The 27,065-nt window shown below is 53.5% G+C and overlaps 9 protein-coding genes across 9 annotated transcripts; 4 read left to right on the plus strand and 5 right to left on the minus strand.

The window, feature by feature from the left end:
• Positions 1–1,347: 1,347 nt before the first annotated feature.
• Positions 1,348–2,322, plus strand: GLRG_08167 (uncharacterized protein; the record flags this gene model as incomplete). The annotated part of the gene is made up of 1 exon (XM_008098852.1): positions 1,348–2,322. The coding sequence occupies one exon, from the start codon at positions 1,348–1,350 to the stop codon at positions 2,320–2,322; it is 975 nt and encodes a 324-aa protein (XP_008097043.1).
• Positions 2,323–4,617: 2,295 nt separating this feature from the next.
• On the plus strand, positions 4,618–5,958 carry GLRG_08168 (uncharacterized protein; the record flags this gene model as incomplete). The annotated part of the gene is made up of 1 exon (XM_008098853.1): positions 4,618–5,958. The coding sequence occupies one exon, from the start codon at positions 4,618–4,620 to the stop codon at positions 5,956–5,958; it is 1,341 nt and encodes a 446-aa protein (XP_008097044.1).
• A 341-nt stretch (positions 5,959–6,299) lies between these two features.
• On the plus strand, positions 6,300–7,436 carry GLRG_08169 (uncharacterized protein; the record flags this gene model as incomplete). Its single annotated transcript, XM_008098854.1, has 2 exons — positions 6,300–6,496; positions 6,593–7,436. The coding sequence occupies 2 exons, from the start codon at positions 6,300–6,302 to the stop codon at positions 7,434–7,436; spliced, it is 1,041 nt and encodes a 346-aa protein (XP_008097045.1).
• A 308-nt stretch (positions 7,437–7,744) lies between these two features.
• Positions 7,745–10,687, minus strand: GLRG_08170 (major facilitator superfamily transporter; the record flags this gene model as incomplete). Its single annotated transcript, XM_008098855.1, has 17 exons — positions 7,745–7,769; positions 7,830–7,960; positions 8,028–8,101; positions 8,169–8,215; positions 8,274–8,345; positions 8,405–8,810; positions 8,898–9,014; positions 9,077–9,090; positions 9,148–9,238; positions 9,316–9,358; positions 9,424–9,466; positions 9,536–9,562; positions 9,647–9,757; positions 9,845–9,915; positions 9,987–10,094; positions 10,181–10,342; positions 10,427–10,687. 17 exons carry the CDS (start codon positions 10,685–10,687, stop codon positions 7,745–7,747), a joined length of 1,803 nt encoding a protein of 600 aa, XP_008097046.1.
• A 1,741-nt stretch (positions 10,688–12,428) lies between these two features.
• Positions 12,429–13,685, minus strand: GLRG_08171 (uncharacterized protein; the record flags this gene model as incomplete). Its single annotated transcript, XM_008098856.1, has 2 exons — positions 12,429–12,871; positions 12,941–13,685. 2 exons carry the CDS (start codon positions 13,683–13,685, stop codon positions 12,429–12,431), a joined length of 1,188 nt encoding a protein of 395 aa, XP_008097047.1.
• Positions 13,686–14,288: 603 nt separating this feature from the next.
• GLRG_08172 (uncharacterized protein) lies at positions 14,289–15,511 on the minus strand (the record flags this gene model as incomplete). The annotated part of the gene is made up of 2 exons (XM_008098857.1): positions 14,289–14,794; positions 14,875–15,511. 2 exons carry the CDS (start codon positions 15,509–15,511, stop codon positions 14,289–14,291), a joined length of 1,143 nt encoding a protein of 380 aa, XP_008097048.1.
• Positions 15,512–17,848: 2,337 nt separating this feature from the next.
• GLRG_08173 (uncharacterized protein) lies at positions 17,849–19,405 on the minus strand (the record flags this gene model as incomplete). Its single annotated transcript, XM_008098858.1, has 4 exons — positions 17,849–18,405; positions 18,454–18,470; positions 18,541–19,280; positions 19,337–19,405. The coding sequence occupies 4 exons, from the start codon at positions 19,403–19,405 to the stop codon at positions 17,849–17,851; spliced, it is 1,383 nt and encodes a 460-aa protein (XP_008097049.1).
• A 1,653-nt stretch (positions 19,406–21,058) lies between these two features.
• On the minus strand, positions 21,059–22,564 carry GLRG_08174 (serine endopeptidase; the record flags this gene model as incomplete). The annotated part of the gene is made up of 1 exon (XM_008098859.1): positions 21,059–22,564. The coding sequence occupies one exon, from the start codon at positions 22,562–22,564 to the stop codon at positions 21,059–21,061; it is 1,506 nt and encodes a 501-aa protein (XP_008097050.1).
• Positions 22,565–24,914: 2,350 nt separating this feature from the next.
• On the plus strand, positions 24,915–25,532 carry GLRG_08175 (uncharacterized protein; the record flags this gene model as incomplete). The annotated part of the gene is made up of 1 exon (XM_008098860.1): positions 24,915–25,532. One exon carries the CDS (start codon positions 24,915–24,917, stop codon positions 25,530–25,532), a length of 618 nt encoding a protein of 205 aa, XP_008097051.1.
• Positions 25,533–27,065: the final 1,533 nt, after the last annotated feature.

A 27,065-nucleotide genomic window follows, 5' to 3' on the forward strand; every position in this document is an offset into this window, starting at 1 on the left:
TGATATCTGCTTCTCGCTTTGTCAGGGTCTCCTGACTGCACCTAAATCAGATAGCTGAATCACGCGCTGAATTGAAGAGAAACCCGACAAACATACTGATATCCGGCTATTGTGGAAAATCGGACGGGTTTATTGGAGCGAAGCACCGTGGAGGAGCAGCACAGAAAGCATTTGACCCGCTTACGACTCAAAATGGACCTCACATAATATGATGTTTGATCTGATGCAGCGGTTGCTCTGCGTTATCGGGTGTTTTATACCATATTGAAATTGGGAAGATTTACTGCATTTCAGAGGAGACTTGTTAAAACATTGGCGATGACGTGTGTGCTCGAAGACCTTCTTTCGGGAAATCCTATCAAGCATGAAGTTCGCAGGCCAGAAAAGTTAATACATCTCGCAACTGACTCCAGCAGAGGTAGGAAGAAACCGTAGTTTACCAAGCTCAATTCTTGAGACCGATCGCCCTACAACTCCTTGACACATGGATTAGGTGCATTAGAACTTTATATTGTTCTTCTGTTGGATCACATCCGCTACTTTTTGTGTTGGAAAGTTGGTATTGTACCGCTCGAGGGCGATGATAGTACAGTTTGTCGTCTTTTTAATATTGGTGTTTCTGTAACCGCACAATCAATCGGCTAGTGGTGGCTTGCTTGAACTAGTGAGAAAAACGATCAACGATACGGTAATTGTCTCTCTGGATGGCCGTTTAGCAAATCAACGTCTCCATTGTCTTACTGCTGGAACGTTACTGCGGGATGTGGCTTGAAAACTCGAGTCTGGCTTGCAAGTTGATGAACGAGGCGAAACCACACGCAGCAAGACACATGTTCAAAAGGCCGAGAACAATGACGAACGAGTCAGGCTGAGTCCCCTGCCTCGGTGCTGCCCCCATGTCGAAGATAATGGCTGTTGCGGTGTGGTTTGCATGGGGTTGTCCTTGGCCAGCACAACACATCGCCAACCAAACCAAGGACTTAAGCGCCCAAAAAGGGAATAATGGCTGTGACGTCATGCGCCTCTCGCCCCTCCGCCAAGGGCGCGATGGCCTGGAATGAGGTCAATGGCCGAGATGGGCGATGAACTCGTCAGCTTACGACCATTCTTGATTCGGCTCATGATGGACGTCAACTACGTATCTGGTAAACCTGTGCCTGTCACTTTCTGCAAGTTCTGGAAAGGTTGACATCTGCTTTATATCTGCAGAGACGGCACACCTCCCACCGGTTGCATCCGAACAAGTTTCCAGCAGCGCAAATCACACAAGGATCATCCATCCTATATGCACAACCACTCAATCTCACGTTTGACAAAGAGAGAAACCTTCCCTTAGCTGCGGCAAACATGAGACGAACGAATAGCAAGTTGCTAGCTTCGCTGGCAGTTCTCACTCTCCACCCTATGACGGCCCTCGCGCAGTCCGACGTGTCGTCGAAGCGCGGGCTGGCGTACCAAGGCGACAACCACGAGGCCGACGCCCGGCTGCTCACCTCCGAGAGGTCTCCCATTAACTGGTATTACACCTGGTCGACATGGCCTGCCCAGGGACTCAACAGCTCCGTCGCCTTCGTGCCCCTCGTGCACGGCGTCAAAGACGCCGAGGACTCGAGCCTGACGTCCCGCCTCAACGACCTTCCCGAGTCTTCGACGCACCTCTTGACCTTTAACGAGCCCGACGGTACCAAGTCGTCCGGCGGCAGCAACATCGACCCGGAGGACGCCGCCAAGGCCTACCTGGAGCACCTCGCCCCGCTCCGCGACGCCGGGCCGCGCCGCTGGAACATCAGCCACCCCGTCGTCACCGGCTCGCCGCAGGGCATCGAGTGGCTCCGCAAGTTCAACGAATCGTGCTACGACATGGACGACGCCGGCTGCCCGACCGACTTCGTCGCCGTGCACTGGTACGGCGACGCGACGGGGCTCAAGAACCACCTCGGCGCGCTGCGGGCCTTCTACGGCGACGTCTCGGCCGACCTCGGGTTCTGGATCACGGAGATGGCGCTGCCCCAGCAGAGCGCCGACGCGACGCTCGCCATGATGAACGAGAGCCTGGCGTACCTGGACGGCCTCGACGACGTCGAGGCGTACGCGTGGTTCGGCGCCTTCCGCGAGGACGAGGCCAACGCGTGGACCGGCGACTCTGTGGCCCTGTTCGACGACCACGGCGGCCTGACGGACCTCGGCGCCCTGTACCTCGGCGGAGAGGAGCGTGGCTTTGAGGCCGGCCAGAAGGGCGAGGGAAACTTTGCCGGCCGTCTTTCGCCGGCCGGACTGCTCCTCTGGGGTACCGTATTTGCTGCCGTCGAGGCTCTGTGGTAAGTCCTGGGCTCTGGAGATTCGAGAAAGAGAGAGAAAGAGAGAAGCGATCTGCTTTGTGAGGACACGGGCCACGATGCATGGTTCATGACATATTTTTTCCACTTCGCATATATACGCGTGTGCTGGCCACACACGAGCATTGGACATGAGCGAGAATGATACCTACTAGACTGGATTCTTTTGTCGTCGAAGTATATACCACGTCACATATACACCATATAGCAATACGAATACAACTTTTCATGCTTCGTCGTATACATTAATTGCGCATGGAATCGCGCCACCTTCGTCGGTGCGCAGCCCTCATATGCGATATAAAATAAGATAAAAACACAATGAGTGGATGCGTCCTTTTCTGATCTGTCTACGGATCGACAGCGTTAGCGTTGGCTTCATGGACGTTTCCAAACCACGCGGCATCCCACGTGGCTCGACTTGAGCCGCAAGCAATACTACGCTCTCTCGTCAGCGCAAAACGCGGGTATCTGCAACGACTACACTACCGTGCCTCCCTGGCCCGCCCACGGACAGCTGTTGCCCGAAACCACCATGAGTCTTCCTTCGGATGCACGAGCCGTTCGAAGAAGCGGAATAAGTGTGATTCCAGTGGCTGACGGCGGTAAGAATGGGTTGAAGACGGCGATCGCGCCACGGGTCGCGGAGCCGGGCCTGACCCATGGTGTACAGAAGAAACACGTTTGCTAGCTGCGGATGTTACCGTTAACTTTTCCACCATGAGACCAGCGGCCGGGGAGCCGTATAGCCCCCTCGTCAAGACGGGCCCGGCGGACGGGGCGTTTGGGAAGGGAAATCCGTCTTTACCGCCGTCGCCGGCGTCATCATCGCTCGGCGAGCAGCTGGCAAAAAAGGTTTACCCTCACGTCTGCCAAGGGAATAAGTTCTTTGATGAAAATGCTGCGCCTCTTCGGGCAGGGCGAGAACTCAAGTCATTTGAGTTGGCCAGGGGGGGGGGCATATGGTTCTTCTTCTGTGGGGGGAGGGGGGCAGGGCGGGCAAAGTTTTCGGAAAACCAACCTGAGCGTCGGGTTCGACGAGTCGGTGCAACATTCTGTCCGACGAGCTGGGATCCGTCGAAAGAGAGGGGCCTACACGTGTTCACTATCGCCGTAACCCTCGACAAGATAGATGCGCTGCAATCGGTTGGATAGCCAAACTTGACTAGCTTTGCCCAATCGAAGTTGAGTCTGCCGTTCGGTCATCAAGTCACAATTTGCCTTGTAGTATGGCGTAAATCTACTTGTACTATCTAGTTGGCTGCTTTCAAGGCAGCGTTCGGTCGCTGCAACCGCTGCCCACCCTTCTTTAGTATAGGTAGCTCTTCCGGTTGAATAGAGTCTTTCGTCTGCAAGGCGTGTGTAGGTTTACATGGCGGTCAAACAAGCATGGGCAGACACCTCACCTCCAGTCAGCCTGGCCTTGGCTTTGCTTACCTCTTGGCTAGGTAGTTGCTCGTTTCATCCGTTCTGCAGCACTGGCATCGCCGCTCTCCTCACGCCAGCCAGGCTCTTTCGTTGCCGATGCCTACATGATGTATTCACCTGTGTTTCCATGACTGTGTATGTGCGGCCCTGCGGGGGACCGCCTTGGATCAGTACCATAGGTCCATAGCTGACGATGCCTAGCCTTGTGTGCGATACCTACATAGTATTTTCATTGTCTGAGCGCGACAACGCTGTGCGACGGTGACAGGGATGATGAGTCCACGACACGGTCAAGACCTCGGTAGATACCCACTCTTCCCACATTTCTCTTCAGGGGCTCAGGGAGAGAGACGATAAAGTTGCTGTGCATAAATGGAATCGCGTCTCCTGATGTTGAAGGGGATGGCGTGGGCGCGTGCCGAGTCAACGGTCACAGCCTCAGACTCAAGACTGCCCCGAGCCCATCCCGCGGGTTGCTTTTTACGCTTCGCGAGCTGAAAATCTTACTCTTACCGACCCGGCGGCTCTGTCCACAACACTGTGAACTAGTGGATCAGAACCCACGAAAGCGAAAAGGGGGGGTAAGGGAACAAAAGGCGAATCAAAGCAGCCCGAAGTCGTATGGGCCCGGGAATCGTGAAAAAAACTTTCGAGGTGTAGGTTTCCATCGCCGGGATATGGCTTCTGAGGCTCCCGTCCGGGTGGCCGTCGTCGGAACCGGCTTGGCAGGCCTCACTGCCGCATATCTCTTACAGAACGACGAGCAGCAGCGGTATGCAGTGACTCTTCTCGAACAGGTGAGAGGAGGGCTCCGGGATCCGGTCCGCCAGAACTTGCTCACAGCGCTGACCTGATGCAGGCCGAGAGTCTATCCTTCGACTCGGCGTCGGTCGCCATCCGAGACGAGAGGTCCGGCCATGTCGAACGGGTCGATCTGCCCATGCGCGCGCTCGCGGGAGGGTACTACGCAAACGTGATGCGCATGTATGACCACCTGGGCATCCCGTACCATCCCATACGCTTCCTTTTTTCCTTCGCCAAGGCGCTGCCGACTCGCAAGCCGGATGCCGCAGGCGGAGCAACGGGAGAGTACTTTGTGCACGCGTCGAACCTGCACCAAATCCCCCCTTGGCCGGGGAGCCGCGGGGTGCTGGTGCACCTCATCGAGATACTGTACCTGATTGTCTGCCAGTTCTGGTTCACCCTCGTATGTTTCCTGGTGCGTCCCGTGACCAAGGGGTCCGACGAGGCGGAGACGCTCGACGAGTACCTGCGGAGGGTCTGGCTGCCGCGTCGCTACGTGACGCACTACCTGCTCCCTCTCCTCAGCGCCGTGTCGACCTGCTCACACGACGAGCTCCTGGCGTTCCCCGCCAGCGACGTCGTGAACTACAAGAAGCTATCGCAAGGCCAGCAGCACTACACGGTCTGCGGCGGTGTCCATCAGGTCGAAGGGAGGTTGGCGAGGGAGATGAGGGACGTTCGGCTGGGCGCTTGGGTTGCGCAAGTGGCGCCGACGACGGACGGGAGGGTGAGGATACACTGGCAGCGCACGAGGAGTGGCGTCGAGCCTGTCCAGGAAGACGTGTTTGACCGGGTCATCCTCGCCGTGTCGCCGGACGTCGCCGGCAAGATCTTCGCTCCCCTGAGGAAGACGCTCGAGCGGATACCCACGATCCGGGTGGAGAGCTCGATTTTACGACCGGCGCATTCGGCGCCGGACCACGCCCTTAGCCTGGTCGTCGACGGCGAGAGCAGACACCCCAAGGCCTGCTCGCATCACCGCGGGAACGCCATCCCGCCGCAGGCGATCTGTCTGCGTACCGACTTCGCCGCGGAAGGGGGGCGGACAGAGGCACTGCACACGATGCCGGGAGGAACGGTGGTGAGCACCTGTCCGTTGGACCCGCAGGCCGACGCGAAGAGGGTGCTGCGGACGGCCAGGTTCACGAGGACCCTGAGGACGGCCGAGAGCAGGGCGATCGTACGGAGGATCATGGGCGAGTCGGGCGACCAGGACAAGAAGACGGACCTGGCCGCCGAGGCCGCAACGATATGGGTGAACGGCCAAGATAACGTTTGGTTGACGGGGGCCTGGTGCTGGGATGGCATGGTTCTCCTCGAGGGGTGTTTGGTCTCGGCGATGAGAATCGCCGATGATTTTGGCGTCAAGGTTCCGTGGCGGCCTGGGTAGACGCTCACTTGTGCCCGCCCCAATCGATGCTACACAATGGGGAAAGAATATAATGAAATGAAACTTGAAATAAACGTCCTACATGTGGATGAAGTGAGCGAGAGACATCAGCTATTCGAACCCCGAGTGAGTGGGCCTGACATGACACGTGACAGGTGTTCTTATCTCATTCTCTCTCATCTCTCTCTCTCTCTCTCTCTCTCATCCTTCGACTCGTGTACTTTCAAGTGAGATCCCCTTGAGTGAGATCCCCTTGAGTGAGATCCCCTTGAGTGAGATCCCCTTGAGCGAGATCCCCCCCTCCGCATTCGGCTCGAACTCACAACTGTCTCACCCACACCATGATAAACTCATTCAACTTTCATCCAGAATTCTGGAGGGGCCTCTTTCTCGGTCTTTTTGGCAGCTTACTGGCCGTCTTCTCTATAGTCGCTCTGGTTGCTCTCAAGTTCTTACAAAATGGCGTGTACGACAACGACCACTGGAAGCTCAACGTCAAGGTGCCGTCTACTACAATGTGGATGAATATGGGCTATTGGTACGTCTATTACCCGTCCAGTTTACTCGAGACGCTCTCGTGCACACCGCCTCCTTGCGCCTAATCTCTAATGCGGCCCCTCCCCCCCCCGTCTAGGACCGGTGACGATGGTCAGCGCATCCGGGACTTCCAGCAGGCCTGCCGTGCTCTTTTGCACCAAGTGCTCGCCGAAGCAGGCGTCTTGAGAGGCGAGCATCCGACACGCAGACTGGCCGTCCTCGACCTTGGAATCGGCTGCGGCGACCAGTCGCTGGAACTCGCTCGCCTCGTCCGCCAGAGCAGCTGGGACGAGTACCGCTACGTGGGGCTCACCCTGAACCCGTCGCAGTTCCGCATAGCCCTCGAAAAGCCATTCCGCGCCTCCCAAGAACCCGGGGGCCCTGATGAGTCCATACAAGTCTTCCAGGCTGACGCGGCGAGACCGGACACGTGGGGCCCCGGCGTCAAGTCGGCCACGACGTCCCTGACGGACGCGCGCCCCGGGGGCCAGGCGCGCTGGGTGCTCGCCCTGGACAGCCTATACCACTTCTTCCCCGACAGGAGGCGGATACTCGAGTATGCGGCTCGAGAGTTCGACGCTTCATTCATGGCATTCGACCTGCTTCTGAGCGACACGGCGTCGGGCCGGCAGAAGTTGTTGGTCAAACTCCTCGGCCTCGCGATGGGTTGCCCCGTGGGTGCGTTTGTCACAGAGACCGAGTATAAGAAGCAGCTGGACGAGGCCGGCTATGACGGGAGACACGTTCGTTTCCGGGACGTCACGGATGACGTCTTTTCCGGCCTCGTCGACCACATCAGGGCCCAGGAGGAAGCACTGCGGCCGTTCGGAATCTCGATGGCAAAGTTCAAGGTTGCCGGCAAGTTCTTCGACTGGTTCGCCAAATCAAATGTGTTAAGGGCTACCGTTGTAGTCGCCCAGAGGAAGCCCAAGAGACTCTGAAGTTGTAGAACACCCTGGTCCTGGAGCCAAAGAGAGAAGAAAATATTTACACACGCTAACGAACGGGTCTCTCACCGCTAAATAAACAACGTGGAATGCATTGTGTGTTTGATATCGACTCAGGCGTAGCTACTGTCGCAATACTGCGATGGTTCGGCCACGGCAAAAACTCTTTGAAAGAATCTTATACAGGTACCGGAAAGCCGACATCTGTAATGCTCCCTGTCATTACAAACCCAGAACGCAGACCTGTAAACAACATAGTCTATGATGTATCCATCCATCGTCCCCCACCGCCAAACAAAAGCCTAGGTTGCGAAGCGGAAGTCGAGCCTGCCAGGTAGGAAAAATTAGAAACCAACATGTCGGAAAGCGGACAAAGGGAAGCCTTACCGCTTGTTTCCTTTGTCGGTGGTGTTGGCTCGGTATTCGTGCTGCTGTTCGGGCGTCATGGCATCCCACTGCTTGGCCTTGGAGTTGTTCCTCCACCGGTAGTAGAAGTACGTGAAGGGGTATTGCACGAACTGAGAATGACGTGAGTTTCCCATGCCCGCCTTGAGCCCCGTGTAGGAAGAGGGGAACGCTACTTACACACATCCAGATGCAGATGACCAGCAGGCCCTTGTTGGCTTTGAAGTATCTCGGCGCATCGTCCGGTTGATAGACTTATCAAAAGTCAGCATTCTCGTTCCGTGAAGCCGGGGGGGGGGGGGGGGGGTGTCATGTACTTACTGTTGGCGCCGATCATGCCACTGACTTGCACAAACATGTTGTAAAGCCTGGTTTGTATTGGTCAGATACGTCAGGGGATCCCAACGGAGAACCATGCGAACTTACGAGGCGGAAACCGTCCTGTTCTGCACAGAACCAGCGTTTCTGCTAGTCCAGGCAACTTGGATTGGGTGCGTGCTGGGTCACTCATTAGCTTTTTTCTTCTTCTCGATTTTCCGTCCCGGATAGCAACGTACTACGGGAACGAAAGGAGAACCGTGGCGATGGCAAAGTACGCCCAGGGGCTGATCGGGTCCGCCAACGCTATCAGGGCCACGAAGCAGGGCAGCAGCCAGGCGTCCTCGGCCATGGCGACGAAGCTGCGGTTGTTCAGCAGCTCGCTGGCGGCGGTGATGAGCAGCATCGTGACGCTGGAGCCGATGATGTTGGGGATCGACAGCAGGTTGGTCTGGATGACGTTGAACTTGAGGTCGCGCAGCGAGAGCGTCAGGTACTGGCTGACGGGGTACTTGGGCAGGCCGAAAAGCAGGCCGAGGGCGTAGAGCGGCCACATGTCGTAGTCCTTGGAGCACTCCCAGATCTGCCTGACGGAGAGGCCTTGCCGGTTGTACATGCCTCCCTTCTGGGGGTCATCGCGGATCACTGTGGGTGGGTTTTGTCGAGTCAGAACCGGCAAACGCGCTGAGCTCGTTCATGGTGTCGAGGGGAGGGGGTTTAGATCGAACTCACCAGAGTTGACAATGATCTTCGCCTCCTTCTCGGTGAAGTAGCCCTTGGGCCTCCACCAGCTTTTCGTCTTGGCCGGGCACTGAGGCATGAGGAAGAACGAGGCCAGTCCGACGGTGACTAGAACAGAAAAAGAAGACTTCAGTTTTGGGGACTTTCGCGGACACTTTTGCTCATCTTACAAGTGAAGGCACCCCTTAAAATATGGTTAGCAAATGGTCTTCAGCAGGTACCGGAAGCAGAGAGACTCAACTCGACGAGGAACAACCACCGCCATCCCTCGTAGCCTAGGATGCCACGCATGGATACAAGTCCAACAGCGGCGAAACCGACTCCGATATCGACTGGTTGGGGTCACGTCAGAAAGAAAGAAGCCTGGAGGGGGGGGGGGTGTGGCGACGGTTCGCGGGGGACGACGTACCCAGCTGCGACGACATCCAGAACCAGGCAAGACGGATCGGAAGCTGCAAAAGATCAACAAAGCCGTCCGAGAAATGCCCAAGAAATCGCACGTTGAGAATATACTCACCGATGTACCGGTGTACCAGTAGCTGAGATAGAGGATCGTGTCGCTGCCAGGAGGGCTTAGTCGCAGGTTTTGTGATGGGATATCGCCAAGAAAAGGGGGGCCCAAGACTTACGGGATGAAGCCGCCTTGAAACGACGCGCTGGTTTTGGTCCGGTTTGTTAGCTGGAAAGCCCCCCCCCCCCCCCAACAACAATCGTTCCGATCTCTTTCCTGTTGAACTCACATCAAGTATCTCGTCGCAAGGAACGAGGCCCGGCCCTTAAGGAAGAACTGGGCGCCGGAGATGATGGAGAAGAGGCAGATCTGGATCGGAATCCACAGATCAGGGCCGATGCTACACGCGCAAACGCAGAGACGCCATACAAATCAGCCGAAATACTTTCTTGGCGGTCCGGTAAAAGGGGGAATCGTAAAAACGAACCGTTTGGAGATCAGCTGGGACGGAAGCTCAGCGACGAGGAAACCAACTCGCGAGATGGTTTGACCAATGTTCTTTTTTCGTCCATGTGCGTCAGATCCTGAACAGTCCCTCTCTGGTCGCACAAGTCGTAGAAGAAACTCACGTAGTCGCCTCGCGTCAGGCCGAGATCGTCGAGCATGTTGTCCGACACGGCGTTGGAAATGTTGTTCCTGTCAATGTTGAGAGCCGCAAACATGATACAGGCCCAAACCTACAGCACAACAGCGTGGTCAGCGCAAAGTCCCTAGTTTGGTTCTCTTGTCTCTTCTTCATCCACATTGGAGGCTTCGTTTTTACCATGATCTTCCAGTCGACCTTGCGTCGCACCGCTCGCTCCTCCCTCCACGTCCAGCGGAAGCTGGGGTCGAAGGCGGACCAGTTCTCCCACTGCGGGTGGATGTAGAGGCTCTTGTATTCCTCGACGTTTTCCGAGTCCCAGATGCTGGGTTGCGTAGCGATCTTTTCAAGAAGCCAAGGTCAGCTTTTGTGTCTTCTTCTCTTCTTTTCTTCTCAAAAGTACCCGGGGGGCGGGAAACGACGTACCGCGTCGAGGTCGTAGACGTCGGCCTTGGGGCCCTTTCGGATCCCGAAGAAGCGCAGGATCGCGTCTCCGAGCGCGGCCTCCATGCGCTGCGTCTCCTGCGTCGCGAGCGCGGGCGTTGTCGGCGGCGTCACGTCGACGGGAGGCCGCTTGTCGTCGTCGACGACGGCCACGGGCGTTTTCGAGTCCGGCGCGCCGCGGTCGGACGACGAGGTGACGGACCCCGGCGGCGAGGCCTTGGGTACCGACTGCTGGGAAGACATATCTCTTGCTTCAACCTTTCCCGCGGGCGGGCGAGAAAATGGCGTACGAGGGGAGGGGGAGAGGGTGGCAGTCTAGCACAACAGGGAGAGGGGCCGGTCTACCAAAGCCCGTTTGCCGGCACAGCATTCTATATAAGGAGTCTTTTCCTGGTAAAACTCTTCCAACATAGGGCCCCGACGGTTCCTGCGCGCTGACCCGGGCTGCCGGGTTCTTTGGCCCAAGCAGCTCACGGAGACGTCGCCGTCAGAAAGACGTGATGAGGAGTCCCAGGGCGTCGATAGGCAGAAAAGGGGGTTCCGTTCCCTCCCCTCCCCATTCTCGGTGACAACCCGAAGGACGATCCACAGCGGAATGACGACAGGCCGCTTCACCCGGCATTGTCGACCCCGACCCCGATGGAGGTGTTCCGAGGACATGTGCCAGTCGGATAGTGTGTGTGTGTGTGTGTGTGTGTGCCACGCGAGCAGCTGCTTAAGCCAACTTCATCGCGCTTCTTCGAGCCCGCTTACCTGGGCTTTGGCTCTAGTTTCAACTCTGAAGCTTTCCCCCAAGGCTTGGATGACGCCATGAACATTTGCGCTTTGAGCTTATTTCTCTGTCCCGTCATATCCCCCCCTTCTTCTTGTCTTCCAAAGACTCTCTCCACCACCCCCCGTCATAGGTAGTTAGCCTCTTGTGTTCCTCAACCCGGCCCCCCTCTGGATCTACGGCCGCCGTTGTGGTGGAGGAGAGGACGAAGCAAGGAACAGGCATATTTAATGGGGCCGATGCTACTGTGCGCGCCGTCGTAGTGGCTCACGTCACATTGCGTGCCGCTCACGCAATTGATTCACCATCGTCTCGGTCGATGGCGTGCTACACGCCGAACCCTTTTTTCGGGGATGCGTAACGAATGGATGGGCCAATAACGCCGTGGTTGATTTGCATATCGGGGATTTTGGTTCTCGTCGCTTCGCAGTCTACAAGGGCGCCGCCACGGATTTCACATTTGAGCTTTTTTATTTTTATTTTTCAACCGGCACGTTGAAACAGAAACATCCCCAGCTTGGCCGTCACAGGTTATGATGGGTTTCCAAAAAATGCTTGCTTTTTTGTGATCCACTGGGAAAGCCGTCTGCAGTCATCGTTCAAGTCATTGGCAAGATATCGCGGGGAGGGAAAGCGGCTGACACTCTTGATGCTCTGGTTATCTCTGTCTTTGGTCCCGATCCCTTCGAGAGAGCACGAAGCCACCCCTGTTGTTGTTTGCTGGTTCGTCCTCCATTGTTGCTGTGTCTCTCGTAAATGCCGTCATCTGCAACGACGACGCAGCCGGTCCGGAAACGAAGCGGAGACGGGAAAGGGGAAAAAGACTCGGGCGCCTGTTCTCGGGTTCCCTGCGGAGCAGGCATCCTCTCTACGGTCTCGACTCTGGTTCCCAGGGGATGATTAGTTGAGTACCAATACTGAAAAGGAATTCGCACAGAAGGCTGCGGCTTATGGCTATTATAAATGCTAGAAACAAGGTAAAGGTAACGCGGTATACAATCGCTCCGTTTGCTTTTGTATGCAGAGACGGCCGTCTCTGTAGATCCTTTCCCCGACGTCGTCTTCGCGCCCAGAAAGCTCGTACTGTTATCCGTGAAAGCAGCGACTCGTCCAGAACGGCAAAAGATGAAAAAGAAAAAGAAGAAAGAATCGTTCTGCCCAGTCCACTCGGCTTCCGCTCCTCCATCAAACACCTCTCATTCTCTCGTCCCTCTAGCCAGAAAGTCCAGTCTTCTTAGCCTGGGATCTGATGTGCGTTCTGTAGTCGGGCTCGACGCATGTCAGCGGCGTCATCGACGTGCTGGCGATGCGCTTGTGCTTCACGGCCTCCTGCATCCGCGCGCACTCGTCGTGGTTGTACGTATCGCAGTTACGGTCCGTGAGAATCTCGAGTTTGCCGATCCGGTCCATCAGCGACTCAAGGCTGCCCTTGTACGCACAGGTCGGGTTCGCCGTCGTGATGTTGATCTCCATGTCGAGGAACCCCTGAATGAGGGAGCCGAGGGCGAGCGCTCTGCAACGGGGAGACATGGTCTTGCGGAAGTGGCGGGAAACGAAGCGGCATTCGCAATTGCCTCTCTTCAACTCGTCGTACAGCCTGCTATAAGGCATGATTGTTGCCAAGATCCAGTGTGCTCTTTTGACTGCCATTCTCTCTGGAGCCCACCGTGTCAGTACAATAGCCAGCACGACCGGAACATGGCAGAATGCATCGTCACACTCACCGATCACGCTTGTTGGGACCAAGGGCGCGGTCGCATCAACGAGGAGGTCCCAATGGGGCTCGGGGTCTGTGTTTCTGCCTAAAGGTCTGTTTGCTGGTATATTCGACTTCGTGAGCAGGTCGCCGCCGTCAGTGCTGATGGTGCATGTTTCAACGATGCGAGAGGTCATCGTGCTGAACAACCCCATATCACCAAGCGCCCAGGCGATAGAGAGCAACCTCGTGTAGTCTCCGCTGCCCCTGACGCTCGCCAGCCACGCCTTAACCCAGGGGCGAGCAAGAGATAGAGCGTCGTACTTGTCCATGACAATGACGAGAGCATGTAGGGTTTGGAGCTCCATCTCCTGGGGCACCTTTTGGAAGTCTCCGTGCATGATGTCCAGCATAAGCCGCATCGGGACCGGTTGATCGTCTGGGAGGTCGATGAACCGGTTGCCCTGATCACCTTGAAGAGGCCGGGGCTCGGCAAGCTGGCCAGAGATCATCTGTTGCATTACCGGAGACGAACGGGAAAGGGCTTTCGAGCAGACGAGGTAAGTGGAGGCCTGGCCGACGCGAGCGGCGCCGACGAAGAGAAGCAAATCACCATTTCCGTCGAGCCTGACGACGGGCTCTGGGTCGGGTAGTTCGAGCTTTCGCCGCTTCGAGTCTGGTTCCGAGGTCGAGGTGGGATCTTGAGTCGTCGTGACTGCGGCAGAGTCCTCCATGACATGCTCCTTTTGGGGAGACTCCAATTTAAAGTACATTATGCCAAGATGTTCGAAGAATGAGAGTGGGTTTGTATGGATCAAGGTGAGAGACTGAGTTCGCGTGAGTGGAAGCATGCGAATGAGCTTGTTTGAAGGACGGGGTGAGGGTGAGGGTGAGGGTGAGAGTGAGAGTGAGGGTGAGAGTAAGGTTGAGTGAGGGTGAAGGCAAAATTGTGAGAGAAGTTGAGTGAAAATTGGTAATTGCCTATAAGAGTAAGAGGATGGGAAAGGACGGTTGAGAGATTTCCAAATGAGGCAGGAATGATTGATCCATTGGAGCGCCAGCAGGTGAAGAGTGGCCGGGTGTCACAGTATGTGGCCAAGAGATATTCTTCCACTTCATGACATATCATCATGTCAGTCGCCGGGGTGAGCAAGAACGTACGTAGTAAGCGAGTGTCGGAAACTAGAGCTTGGAAATGCGTCTTTCTGATGCGGTTGATTGTGACTTCGCGTGATGCTCCACCATCGGCATATACTGCATGATATCCAAAGCAGTCTTGTCGAAGGTCGACTGCTCCTTCGTCGAAACTGCAAGTCTGTCTGACATTTGATCCCTGGATGAACACTCGGTGACCGGTACAGAGTTGAAAGGCAGTGCTACTGGGTTAACCCCGTCTTGGACGCCTGCTTCCGCAGATACTCGCCGTGCCTGGGCTGCGAGAACATCACCTGGCCCTTCAGCACCAGCGACCTCTCGAGGCCGTCCCGCAAGGCCGCCTCTAGTTCTTGCTTGCACGCGGCTTGGACGAACCCGAAGTGCGGGCGTGGGGCCTGCCCGAACGGCGACGGCAGCGGCGACGACGGCTGGGTCAGGAGTATGCCGGGGTGCTGCGACGTGTATAGCTCAAGCCGCGGCAGGATGGCCTGCAGGGTGGCGGCGCTGCCGCGGTAAGCCGCCGCGGGATCCGGGGCCGCGAGGTCGATCCCCTGCGCCGCGAAGGACCGGATGAGCGAGCCGAGGAGGATACTGTCGCAGCGCCGGCCGGACGTGGGGTCCTGCGGTGATGACTGGCAGCGGTCGCCGTGTTTGAGCGTCGCGTAGAGGCTCGCGTAGGGTTCCAGCATCGTCGTGAGGAGCTTCATGCGCGTCGACGCCGTGTCCTCTGCACACACTCTTTGCCGTCAGATGGAAATGGTACTAACCATGACGTTGGTCTGCCATAAGGGCGGGGATACAACGTACCTAGTAGACCCGGCGGGGCCAGATATTCAATGTTGCGGAGCTTGTATGAGTACGCCTCTCTATGATCGCTGGCGAACCCGAAGACGAGGTCCCCGTCGTCGTCGACGAGGCACTCGTCGGCAATCTTGCGCATCATGATCTCGAACGTCGGCAAATGGCCCAGCTCGTAGGCGACCCCCAACAGCAGCGGGTTCAGCGTGGCCGCCTGGACGAACTCCAGCCACCCTCGCGCCCACGGCCGCGTGGCCCCGGCCGCGTCGTACTTGTTGACGACGACGAGGAACTGGTACAGCCGGGTGAGCTCGAGCTGCTCGGGGACCCTGTCGAAGCGGCCGTGGGCGATGTGGAGCAGCAGCTCCGTCGGTTCCTGGCGATCGTCTGGAAGCTCGACCGTCCAGCGCTTGTACGCGGCGTCCGTGGGCCTCGACTCGGCGAAGCCACCATACAGCATCTTCTCAAAGACCGTCGACACCCGGGCGAGGGACCTGGAGCACACAAGGTAAGTTTTTGCCTTCTTTTCCACGTCCCCGCCGACTTGCAAGTATAGATCACCTAGCGAGTCCAAGACGTCGACCTCATCCGTGCCTCGGGTGGCCGGTTCTTCATCGACGTCCTCGTCCATCATCGCCGTGGTCATGATCTCTTCCGACAGCTACCGACTGGGATGGACCCAGACACCGTCCGCATTTATATCCATCCACTGGGGGTTAGCTGTCGCGAAGAGCAGACCAAAAGGTGGTCAGATTGTGGCCCGTGCACGTCGCAGGATGCTGGGAAACGACTGATCGGAATCCGCCGCTGTTGGAGGAGAGAGCCCTGATGAGAGCCAGATGGGAGGGGAGAATTAGTATATACTAGAACCGAGCCCTCTGAGCTGATAGAGTCTCATCTCAAGATAGTAAAAGACGCCCTGCCCCTGATATTAGACTAGAAAGAAGGACACAGTATGTGAAAAGGGAGTCTCACCGGGCCCGCCGGTTTCGAGGCGCCACGGCCCCATGCTGGACAACATCATGGTGTCCTTCCAGCGGTGGTCGGCACCGTACGGCGCAAAGCACGTCAGAGGTAATATCCCTTTCGACATGGCGGGCCGGTCCTTCCGGATCGCCCAAGCGGCCACGTGCGAGAGACCTGGTTCATCGTCATGCACCCGGTGACGGGCGAGATGTCGGAACTGCCGCGTTCGACCGCCGACGCGCGACGGGGGCGGGAGCAGGCCGGCGAGAGGAGCGGGATGAATAGGAAATATTGTAATAGTCCAAAGTAAGGGGTTATATAGAAACTCGGTTGCTGGGCGGCATATTTGTGGTAGGCCAGATCTAGGGGTAGGCCAGGAGTGGGTGCCTTGACTTATTTCAGCAGTAATCATTACATCTATAAAGTCTTAAACGATGCTTTCAAAGGCTTCAAAAAATTTCTCAATGTGCAATCACACGTAAATGCTACGAGTTAGCAACTCGGGTAACAAAACTATCTTGAACAATGCAGAAAAATACTGCATATATAGTGCTAGGATAACTCCATCATCCGCCACGGTTAACATAGTTCACTCAATGACAATCCGAGTTTGATATCTGCGCATCGCGCAACTTAGCACACACCTGATCACCGGGTTCTTGTCGCACTGCTGGCCGGCTGGGCCCCAGAAACGAATATCCTCAGTAACGATGCGTTAAGCTCGAATGGTTTCTCTCCTTACCGTGATCCCGCCTGGGTAGAAGCAACGGCTCTTACCCAATCAGTACCCATGCGGCCAAAATCGCGACACGGCACTATCAAAGGGCTGCATGTTCGAGATGGCCACAGGCACGTGGCAGCTTCCTTCATGCACACATCAATAGCAAAACAATCAGTTCAGTCAAGTACGCAATTGGGAGTTCTTCGTCTATGGAAACCGTACCCTTGGTGAGACACACCCGCAAACCGATATTGGCATCCATGACCGTCGCAATCTTCGTGCGGTATCGCCCGATGAGTTACAACATCTCGGCCCCGATATACAGGTCTGGACGACATGGGAGTTTCACCTGTACCGCTGCGCGTGGCTTTGGAAGCGGGACGTGCTGGTTGCGAATGGGAATATACCTGGACCTATTGGGGGCAGGCAGCACTGTGTTGATGAGGCTTTGATGAAAGAGGATAGGTTTGCGCTCGGAGATGTCGTCGCGGGATATCGCGTGAGGTTTTTGAGCTGTTCGGCACCGCCTAACTTCGTAGTATATTTAGTATGATTGCGTAGCCAAGATACCACAGGTACTAGGGTCGCGAAGCGATCAAGAATCCAGGCCATACAAATCACGAAGGCTTTTGAGGATGCAGTGGAAGCCTCGAATTTGCGAAAACATGAGAAGTGTGTCTAGTAGGTTCACCGGGTTCATCTGTCTTGTGAGAGCCGCCGCAAGAGAGTGAAGCATGTACAGGTATTGGGTCGAAACCATCTTTGCCTGAGGCTAGCATCAAGAGGTGGCTGGACTAGGCTTGACTTGATGTCCTACTCGGACGTAGTCGTTGCTTTGTTGGTGGGTGGTTCTCATTCGGTGTTACTGGATTTACCAACTGACGATTGAACTTGATCTCATCTTACGAGGTCCGTCGACTCCTGAAGCTGACAAGACATGGGAAGAACTCGGAAAAGTGAGCTCGTCCTCGGATGATCCCAACAAATGCTTGGTCCACATACCACCCTTCATCTCGGGGAGACAACCATAACTGATATTCGTGGGCTAACGCAAGGACTATTGGCTTGATATTCACTTTACCGATATATTCCTTCGAACACTAGTGCCAGAAAAGTAGTGGCTAGCATTAGCTCAGGACGGACAGTCAGGAACATCTCAGCCTACCAGATACATGATTTTGATTTCTATTTGTAGAGAGTCAAGAGATTCCGAGCCCAACTTTGGTTTAGATACCTCTGTACATATGAGGAAAAAAAACGACCATTAAATAAAGTGGTCTGTTCATTAGAAAACCATCAATGCAACTTGTATATGAGGTATGCTGACCAAAACACAGGAACGCTGGCCAGCCGAAAGACCCAGGCCATACTATTCTCCACTTGGAGCGACTTGAGCGCCGCCAAGAGCAGTGCGCATACAAGGGTAGACCCAATCTGAGGCAGAGATATCGCCATGTTATGGAGACCCAGGATCCACGCAACATCACTGTGCGGCTTACTCGCGGATAGCTCCGAGATCTCGCTGCTGATTATAGCGTAAGGGGCCCACATCGTCACGGCCGCTGTGACGCCCATCAAAGCGACAACGACGATGGCCATGGCTCCACTCCGGGCGACCAAGGTAAGGTGCATGCAGTAGCCCAAAAAGCACTGCGAGGCGAGCCACAACTGAGATGGGTTCCGAGTGAGAGCCGGCTTTGCGCAGTCAAATGTCTGAAGGACAACGCTGGAAAAGAAAGCTCCCAAAGCAAAAGCGAATGAAGCAAAAAAGCTGTAGCTTCCCGCGTCCTCGATCAGAGCTGGATCAGGCTGTCTCATCTCTCGGTGTCTATGTTCTAGTTCATTTGAAAGGGCTAAGATGCCGTCAGTTTCGATAGCTTGGAGAAAGTCCACGAACTTACCTGTCTCCAATACGAATCTAGAAATAGTCTTGTTAGTTACCACGAGGTTTTCGTATCATAAGAATATTGAGGTATCGGTTGGCTTACGTTGACATGTAATACAGCACGGGAAACCAGCCCGCCCAAGCGTAGAATTGGATTTCGCAGACCTGTCTACTGCGAGGAGAAAGCTGCCACCATTGCTTGGCCAGTCCAATCGGTGAGATAACAGACCGACATAGTTGCATGAATCCGGGTTGGTGTTCACGAGCGACTGAGTTCCTTTCGTTCGAGATAGAACAACACGAGAGTCCGACAGTGCTAGCTGTACAGGCTGCCACCACTATGGCAAGTATCTTGAATCTGGCGTTGCCCTCGTCCGCAAACAATGACCACTGCGTGTCAACGAAGCCGACAGCTGACAGGAGGACATTCCCTAGCACATTCCATCTCATAGCCCACGAAGCTGCTGCAGATTGCTGGGCGGGAGGGGAGTTGTCCACGATGAGCGCTCTAACTCCGACAGCGTATGCCGTCAGCGCAAGCGTAACAATGATGACCAAAACCGCGGCGAGGATCTGTGTTTGCCAATGATCAGAGTTGTCGGAACTCTCAAGGCTTGAGTACCACATCCAGCTTGTGAGCTCTGAAGAGTTAGCTAGGACCAGAAGGGATATTGTTGCTGCAGCAGAGCCGTAAATGATGAAAGGCTTCCTCTTTCCCCAAGGGTGCTGTGACTGGTCGCTTAGAGCGCCGAGTACTGGCTGCACAAAAGCGCCAAACATCGGACCCGTGATCCATACCAAGGATATCATAAATTTGGGAATACCGAGTGAGATCAAGTAAGGCTATTTGACGTCAAAATGACTGCGGGGAATCTGTGAATGAGTTGGGACGCACTGACCGTGCCGCTTGACGTTAGCAAAAACCAACAAACTTGCAGACCGAGGCTCGGAGACGTGAGTAGCAGCATATCCTTCAGCTCGAGAGTGTTGGGTTCTTGGAGGCAGTGTGCTTCGACGTCCAGCAGCTCCAAGTCGTCGTTGCCCGGTATGCTATCATAAGACAGACGTGAATAAGGGAAAGGGCGATCCATGTCAGGCCTATCTGAAATGTAGTTGAAGGGACAATACCGAGGGAACCATCCACTGTTTGACCGCGCATAGGTAGACATTGGACGTTCAGAAGAAATCTTATAAGGACATTTTTGTTTGCGAGACTCAGCGCAGCGGTGCACGGACTTGAAGTCGCCAGCAGCCCCAAACTCTCCCATGCCATTTGTGCATCTTGCAATGTGAGAGAGATACCTAGGGGTATACTGGGTGGGGCTAGCTCAAATCCCACCGGCGGGCCCCGGGATGTTGAGTTAGTCTTCTTGTGTTAGATGGATTCCCTTGCTGTCCATAGTTTGCGCCAGTATCAGGGATGAAAACTTTGTTCTTCCTCCGCTACCAGTCTTACTCATGTTTCTCTTGTCAAGTAGGAAAGCGGCAGGAGGCATACCGGCTGCCCGGTGAAGATTTCTTCCACACAGGAGGAGGGTCAGGCTGTTGACTCTATGTTTAGTGAAGTACGTTTATTGTCCTACTATATGTGTTTCAGGTAGTAACAACGTCGACATAGTCCTGTGACAAGGACACAGTGTGGCGATACTGTCGATGGGAGAATGTTTTCACTGACATTAAACATCTGTTACGTTAAAGGCATACCGTTAGTTGCGTAGGCAGTAAATAACACTTATATCTCGTTACAAACCCCCCAGGTTTGACCTAGAAAGTCAGATCTGACACACTTTTGTAAAAAAACCTAGTTGGGTACATCTCGCCAATCATAGGTGGTGTAGATTCTCAGACCTTTGTGGAACTTTTGACTAGAGGACCCTTATGGGAATTGAACCTATGGTGTTTAGTGTGTTTGAGCTGTTACTGCACTTAAATTGACACTGTTAACTATTATAGCAACTAGCTAACACTTATATCTAGTGACAACATCTTACCGAAGATATTATGATACTTGAAGAGGCCTTGGACTGTAAAGCAAACCGGGTTGCTCATCGGTGTTAAATACATAGTTGCAGCGTGACTGTGTATAAAGTACAGCTTTAGATATAACGGCAAGACCAAGAAATAATATCCCTGTTGATTCAAAGCACTATGGGCCTTGTGCGAAAGAACCGAATTAACTAGCATAGGCTGCTACAAGTTTACCGAAATCACAAGCAGATTGACAGATACTGCCTGGTTCTGGCAGTTACTGTGCGCTATAACACTGACACTATATTCCTTCTAACGAACTTAGCTGGTCTTTCTATGGTATTCTATGTTATGAATTATGTAACGAAGCTGGACGACCCGCTTTAGAAGAGAGACGTAGGTCTAATGATGCAGAAGGTAGTCCAGATGAAGCCCGCGGGTCTAGATTACGTATTGAATCAAAAAGCGGTATCTTGGTGCGTGGTAGGGCTGATGGATAACTGTACATTGGTTGTGATGGTGGCTATTTAAATGTGCGGGATAATTAGATGTGAGTTAGGTTACCCTCTCACACTACTGAGTGATAACTTGAGCAGAAACAAGCAGGGGCTTTTGCTTTCTACCCCTGTACTGTAAGCCGAATCTCACAAAACTTAACCCCCCAACCCTCCATAGTGTATACCAAATGAGTTCGTAACAACGCAATCTTTCCGAGCATCAGGGTCCTGTATACGTTGTTCCCAGGCTCTCAAAGCACATATTTTGAACTTGTACATCCCCTCATCAGCCCAAGAGCCATTCGACAGCTGCCCACTCCACCCAAAAAAATTCGTGGTCGAGCGGCTAAAGCCTCCAGATTGAGCAGTCTTGTCCAGTGAAAAGACTGAGATACCTTCTTCCTCCGAAGCTGCGGCTGGAAGGACCTCTACGGAAAATGCCCGACTGTACATAGCGAGTTCCACATTTAATGTCGGAAGAAAGGTCGAAGAGTTCTCGTACATCATTGGTGTCTGATGGCCCTGGAGCTGGAATGTCGTGTTTGGCGAGACGGGCACGGCATCATAAGACTCGCCTATGGCTTGTTTCGTAGTGGCCGCGGTGACGAACGTTCGGTTCCACTCCTGAGGCATGACGGATATTTGACGCATTGAGCATCCGATCCCCATGTACGAGACAGTGAGTCCCGCTCCACTTCCGCCGTCGTCCACGTGGATGAACCCGCTGTAGAGGGGACAGCGGGAGCTTAGATCGTCCAGACCCTTGATATCAGCCGTCACCTGAACCAAAGCTGACCTACCTGGTTCGATTCGCAAGGATTGAGGTGATATTGTGATGTTTGCGTATCTTTCCGCCAGCAAATTCTGCAGAAATTCCTCGGAAGCCAACGCAGAGGAGTTATCCCTAGTCCACGGCGTAATGCTCTGGAGATTAGGGGATAGTGCAAGGAAGGTAACAGCTGGCTTGTGAGAAAGTGAGTACGCAATCGACTCATTTCCGTTGTTTTGCACCTCAAAGGATACACTTCCAGTAAAAAACTCGGTGTCGTTCCAAGCCAGATGAGAGGTAGAGAGCGTCGTCGTGGTTCTAAGCGCCCCAAGGGCATTGACGACACCATTGCCCTGTTGTACGACGGGAGCTAGAAATTCGTATGTCTTATTCGTCCCATCATTAAAATTCAGCGGTCGTGCCGTGCTGGTCAGCAACGTCATGATCTCAGAGGAGCTGAAGTCGGGATGAACTTCCTTAACGAGAGCTGCACAACCGGCAATATATGGTGCTGCCATAGACGTGCCGGACAAAGTACCATAGCCACCCCAGCTTCGCGGTAAGGTTGACCATATGCTCTGCCCAGGAGCCAAAAGAGAGGGTAAGTTGTCTCCCAAACCAGTAGGGCCCCATGAACCTCGGGCGTCGACTTGACCCGGGGGGCGGGGATTTCCGCTCACCTTGATGAACGGTAGGTTCTGGAAGTCTGAGTCCATTCTCATTGTGAGATTGGATCCCATAGCCAGAGCATGAATCAGCTCTTGTCCAACTTCTGCAGTGACTGAGCCGGCGCCAAGTATTCCGTCAAACTTATTATCGAACTCGAAGAGGGGCTGGTCCGCGTTATCGTAGATAAGAACGTATCTAGCACCTCTTACTGAGAGATTCTTCATTTTGACGTCGAATGTGCAGCCGCCGCGTCGGACAAGAACCACAGCAGTGTCCGAAAACCACGGAAGGTTTTCTGAGCCTGAGCATGCATCGTCTAGGATGGATGTGTTTAGAGCCGTCGCTTGCAAAGCGAGGCAATCTGGAAATCTGCCTGGAGTCGCAGGAGCCCATGCAAATTCCTTCAACTGCGACACTTCTCCGCTTGCGTTATTGACTAAAAAGCTTGCTCGAGGCCGGCTTTGCACCGAACAAACCGAGTTAACTGACCCTACAACTAAGACGTCCCTAGCTGATGCTGGTGCCATAGCAGAGAAAGGACCTTGCCATCCATAGTTGCCAGATGCCACTACGATGATGACTTTTCCCTCTTGCGAAATCCTGGTAAGGACCTCGGACAAGGGATCTACCATTTCAATAATTAGCATTCCTTCAAGTTGGACGTTTGGTCCATTACGATCATGACGTACCATCAGGGTAAGGGCCTGACTTCAACGTTAGAGAAAGTGATAAAACATCAACTTTCCGACTATGAGCCATAAGGACGGCTCTGATTACAACGTCCGACTGAATAGGGGTCCTCTGGCACCCAGCAATGCGGTAGTGTTCTAGGTTAGCCTCAGGAGCTACACCAACGAACCCTAGAGATGACTGGTTGCCAGCAGCAATGCCTGAAACGTGCGTCCCGTGGCATGTACACTCCGTGTATGGATCTGGACCCTGTTGCGGTACACCTCCTACTTGCCACTCGTCACCAACGAGGTCGACGCCGTACTGGATCTTATGGCCTTCTCCGATCCCGTCGCCAAGGGCAGGGTGACGGTAATCAACGCCTGTATCAACCATGGCTATTGTAAGTCCTCTGCCAGTGATGCCTAAATCGTGCAAGTCCTTCACACCCGTCATGCTGTGCAATGTACTGGCGTTCAACGGTGGACTAGGCGTGTCAACTTCGATTGTTGAATCATTCCATGACGCCGGAGCATAAGTCCGTGGTTGCCAGGCTTTGACGAACCCGCTGATAGATTCGAAGCAATGGGTGTAGTCGTCTGGGCCGTTGGCATTTTCAATGTCTAGCGAGAATCCAGGAAATATTTCACTGTCAAATTGATGCCGGAAATGCAAACTTGAGTTCTGGAAACAAGACGTGTTGCCTGAAATCGATTCCTTGACCCGATTGATGGTCTGCAGAAAGCGTTAGCCAATAATGATCTAGTGATTGACCTTTGTATTTCGTCGCACCTCAACGCTTGACACTTCCACAATATACTGCCGGAACGACAAGACACCTAGATAGAATGTCGAAGATAAAAAACACAGGTGGGGCCGCATCCTGTCAGCTCCGATTTTGGTTTATTTGCTGTAAAACCGGCTGAGTTTATCGAAGGAGCTATTTACAACTACTTTCGCGTTTCCAATGGTAAGTCCTCCAGAATGAATCCATTCTCACCGCAGCATCCAGAAAGGGCGGATTTGCATAAAAGTCCCTGTGTCTGGGAGTCCGAAGGTTTGCCGTCCACTAAAACCTTGCCTACTGGTAGTAAAGCTTCAACGGGAATTTGATGCCCCAAGGTTTTTACCTACTCGCTGACCGTGTTGACTCAACAAGCTTTCGGCGTTATATGTTATATGGTAATCGGCGGAGTAAATAGACAGCCTGGTATTGTTCTCTCGCTCACCTGAGGTAATCCCGAGCTTTGCTCCTGACAGTGAATACGTGCTTCTTACCTATAACTAATCAATCAGAAACCCTGCCAACGACGGGCTTCTCTAGAAGACACTCACTTATGTCCCCTCTATATCAGCTGTACCTGATTGAAAGTTATCTGGACCCCCGGCAAAGAGGTCCTCAAGGGACGAACGAAATACATACCCCCCCCCTTGCCAAAGAAACTATCACTTTCGCTTGCACCTACGTAAGTGGGTGTCTCTTGCTGCTCCCAAGTAAGTGGAGGCGCGGCACGAGCACCCACCCATTTTACGCATCGTTCAAAGAAGATTGACCATTACTAGTCTCGCATTCTGTTTCATTCATTCGGCAAGTTTCTAGTGTCTGAGTCGGCGCCGATATTTCAACCTGATGCTTTACACTATCAACCCCCAGCGCCACCGCCATTTTATAAAGGCGTAAATCTTTTTAGTTCTGAACAATCTATTGTCATATGTCCTCCACGCGATAAGTATAAGTTCCGTCATCGATAACTGCGAGTACGCTCAACAGACTGTTTTGTGAGTCCTCTCCGTCGTTTACCACAAAACTGGTTCTGTACGGGGTCTCAGGTCTCAAGAAGCGAAATTTACTGAATGATTCGTAGTTCAATCGCAGTCTGAATACTCGAAGCTAGACGTGCAACCATGAAGTGGTTTTACAACTCAACAAATAGACACCTTTATTCTGCGGTCTCCAATCCTGCAGCACCCAGAGACGACAAAGAACTTGCATCACGTCGGCGATACGCCTCAAAAAGCACAATATGGGCTTTCGTGGTGGGACTTATATGGTTCGCCTCTCTCGCCGCTGTCTTCGAGTACAGTAAAAGCCCACTGTATAACTATGACGCAGCCGACTACCGCACCAAGCAGTGCGGTAAAACGGCAGCGGAAGCCAGAGCCCGTGGCTGCCACTTTGATCCCGTCAGTTTCGCGTGGCTGCCGGAAAGATGCCTGGATCAAGAGCTGGCAGAGGAGTTCCGCGCTTTGAACTGGACTCTGTACGCAGATGCTCACGCCACGAAAGTCAAGACAGAGAAGGAATTCTCCGATGATTTAACGGATACGTTTCTGACGAACGAGAACCACATGCTTCACTGCGTTTACTCGTGGAGGCGGCTGCACCGATTGATACAGGCTGGCAAGCCGCTACACTCGGGTTTGAGCTATGATCATACCAAGCATTGCGGGTCGGTTCTCACGAGTCATAGACCGCCGGAGGAAATCATTACCAAGGCTCTTGTAATCTATCCTGCATGTTGAGAGTGACTTGCTAGACTAGTACACAGGTCAATGTCTAATCGATTCCTCGTATTCTGGGCACAAGCCTTGGTCAGAGAGTAGTTAGAGTCGCTGTTCCTATCATTGAAGCACACTTTATTCATAACCAGGTAGATGGACAGCAATCCGATTGCAAGTCTCCGACGAAAGGTCCGACGAAGACAAAGTGGTAAGAGCGACTAAGTGACGTCCACGTAATAGTCACATAAGACCAAAATACATGACGCATTCAAGTGACCTGTATCTGATTAGACTCAGACTCGGTCCAATCTTACCAGGAGTATGATGCAGTCGATTGAAGTTTATTGTCCGAAAATCACTCGAAACAACTGGGCGGTTAACATACACCCAAAGTACGGGACCAGACCAGTAATTACCCACTAGAGTACCAACTGACCCACTCTAAACTCATTCCATAGAGTCATTATCCCCCGGCCTAACTTTGAATCCTCTCAAGTTGAAGTTCATAGATGATATAATAATTACGATTTATTAAAACCCACAGCACCTCTACTCGTTATTTTCCCCATATGATTAAAGTTCTCTAACATGTTGATTAGTGCTCTTAGATTTCAAATACATTAAGAATTAACAGAGATATACCTGTGTTCCCTCTGTTTTGTAGAAAGGGCTAGCCGATGGTCTGTGTAGGGTGTAAGCGAGAGACTTAGGGAGTAAGTGGGTTAGTACTTTGCTGATCTGAATTTGGTCCTACATTTTGTGTGCCTGATAACCGCTGCCAATTGCGTGATTCAAAGCTCCTACGTCGGCGTTTTTAGTACAAAAATGGGTACCGCAGGCCAAGGTATGACCAAACGAATCCTCCGGGTCAATAGGGTAGCTCATGCATAGTATAGAGTATCTACTATATTGGCACTCGATGAGGTGAGCAGCCTGGGTGATCCTGGGAGGTCAATCCTATACCCTGGCGCAAAGCTTGTGAAATGACATGGAACGAGTGGTGAGCCCTATTGTACTTTTAAATTAGCAATGGCGCCTCTTGGTGGTAGGATTGGAGCGTAATTTCCCTCTTCCAAGATGAGGTATGAGAACCTTTCATGCCATCAATGATCACGGCCACAGCTACGATGGAAAGAAGACACTCGGTCGAGTCGCAGCCGCTGGTGGGGTTCAATACAGACTTTTCAGGCGTCGCAAAGCCTCCGAATGACCAGCCCAAGAGCAGAAACCGACGGTGGCAGATCCAGCTAGGTGTAGCTATCGGCATTGCCCTTGGTTATTTACTTAATATTTCATCATCCCCAATGAATAAGGAGCACGGGGGCTTAACGCCAATATCAACTGGGTTCCCAGTTGCCTCCGAGATCAATGCTCTTGTCCCTGAATGTTTGTCAAAAAGCTTCCTTCCCCTTATACGAAACAGATAGATAATCATTTATCGCTAGTTCCATTACAAAAGACGACTTTCTCAAATTTAACCGTCTCATGGCCATCTCCACAAAGATGGCTTCATGGCGCGGTGCCAGAGAGTGAATGGCACCATCTTATACATAG

This window comes from Colletotrichum graminicola, assembly GCF_000149035.1.
Source record: "Colletotrichum graminicola M1.001 genomic scaffold supercont1.36, whole genome shotgun sequence".
Lineage (NCBI taxonomy): Eukaryota > Fungi > Ascomycota > Sordariomycetes > Glomerellales > Glomerellaceae > Colletotrichum > Colletotrichum graminicola.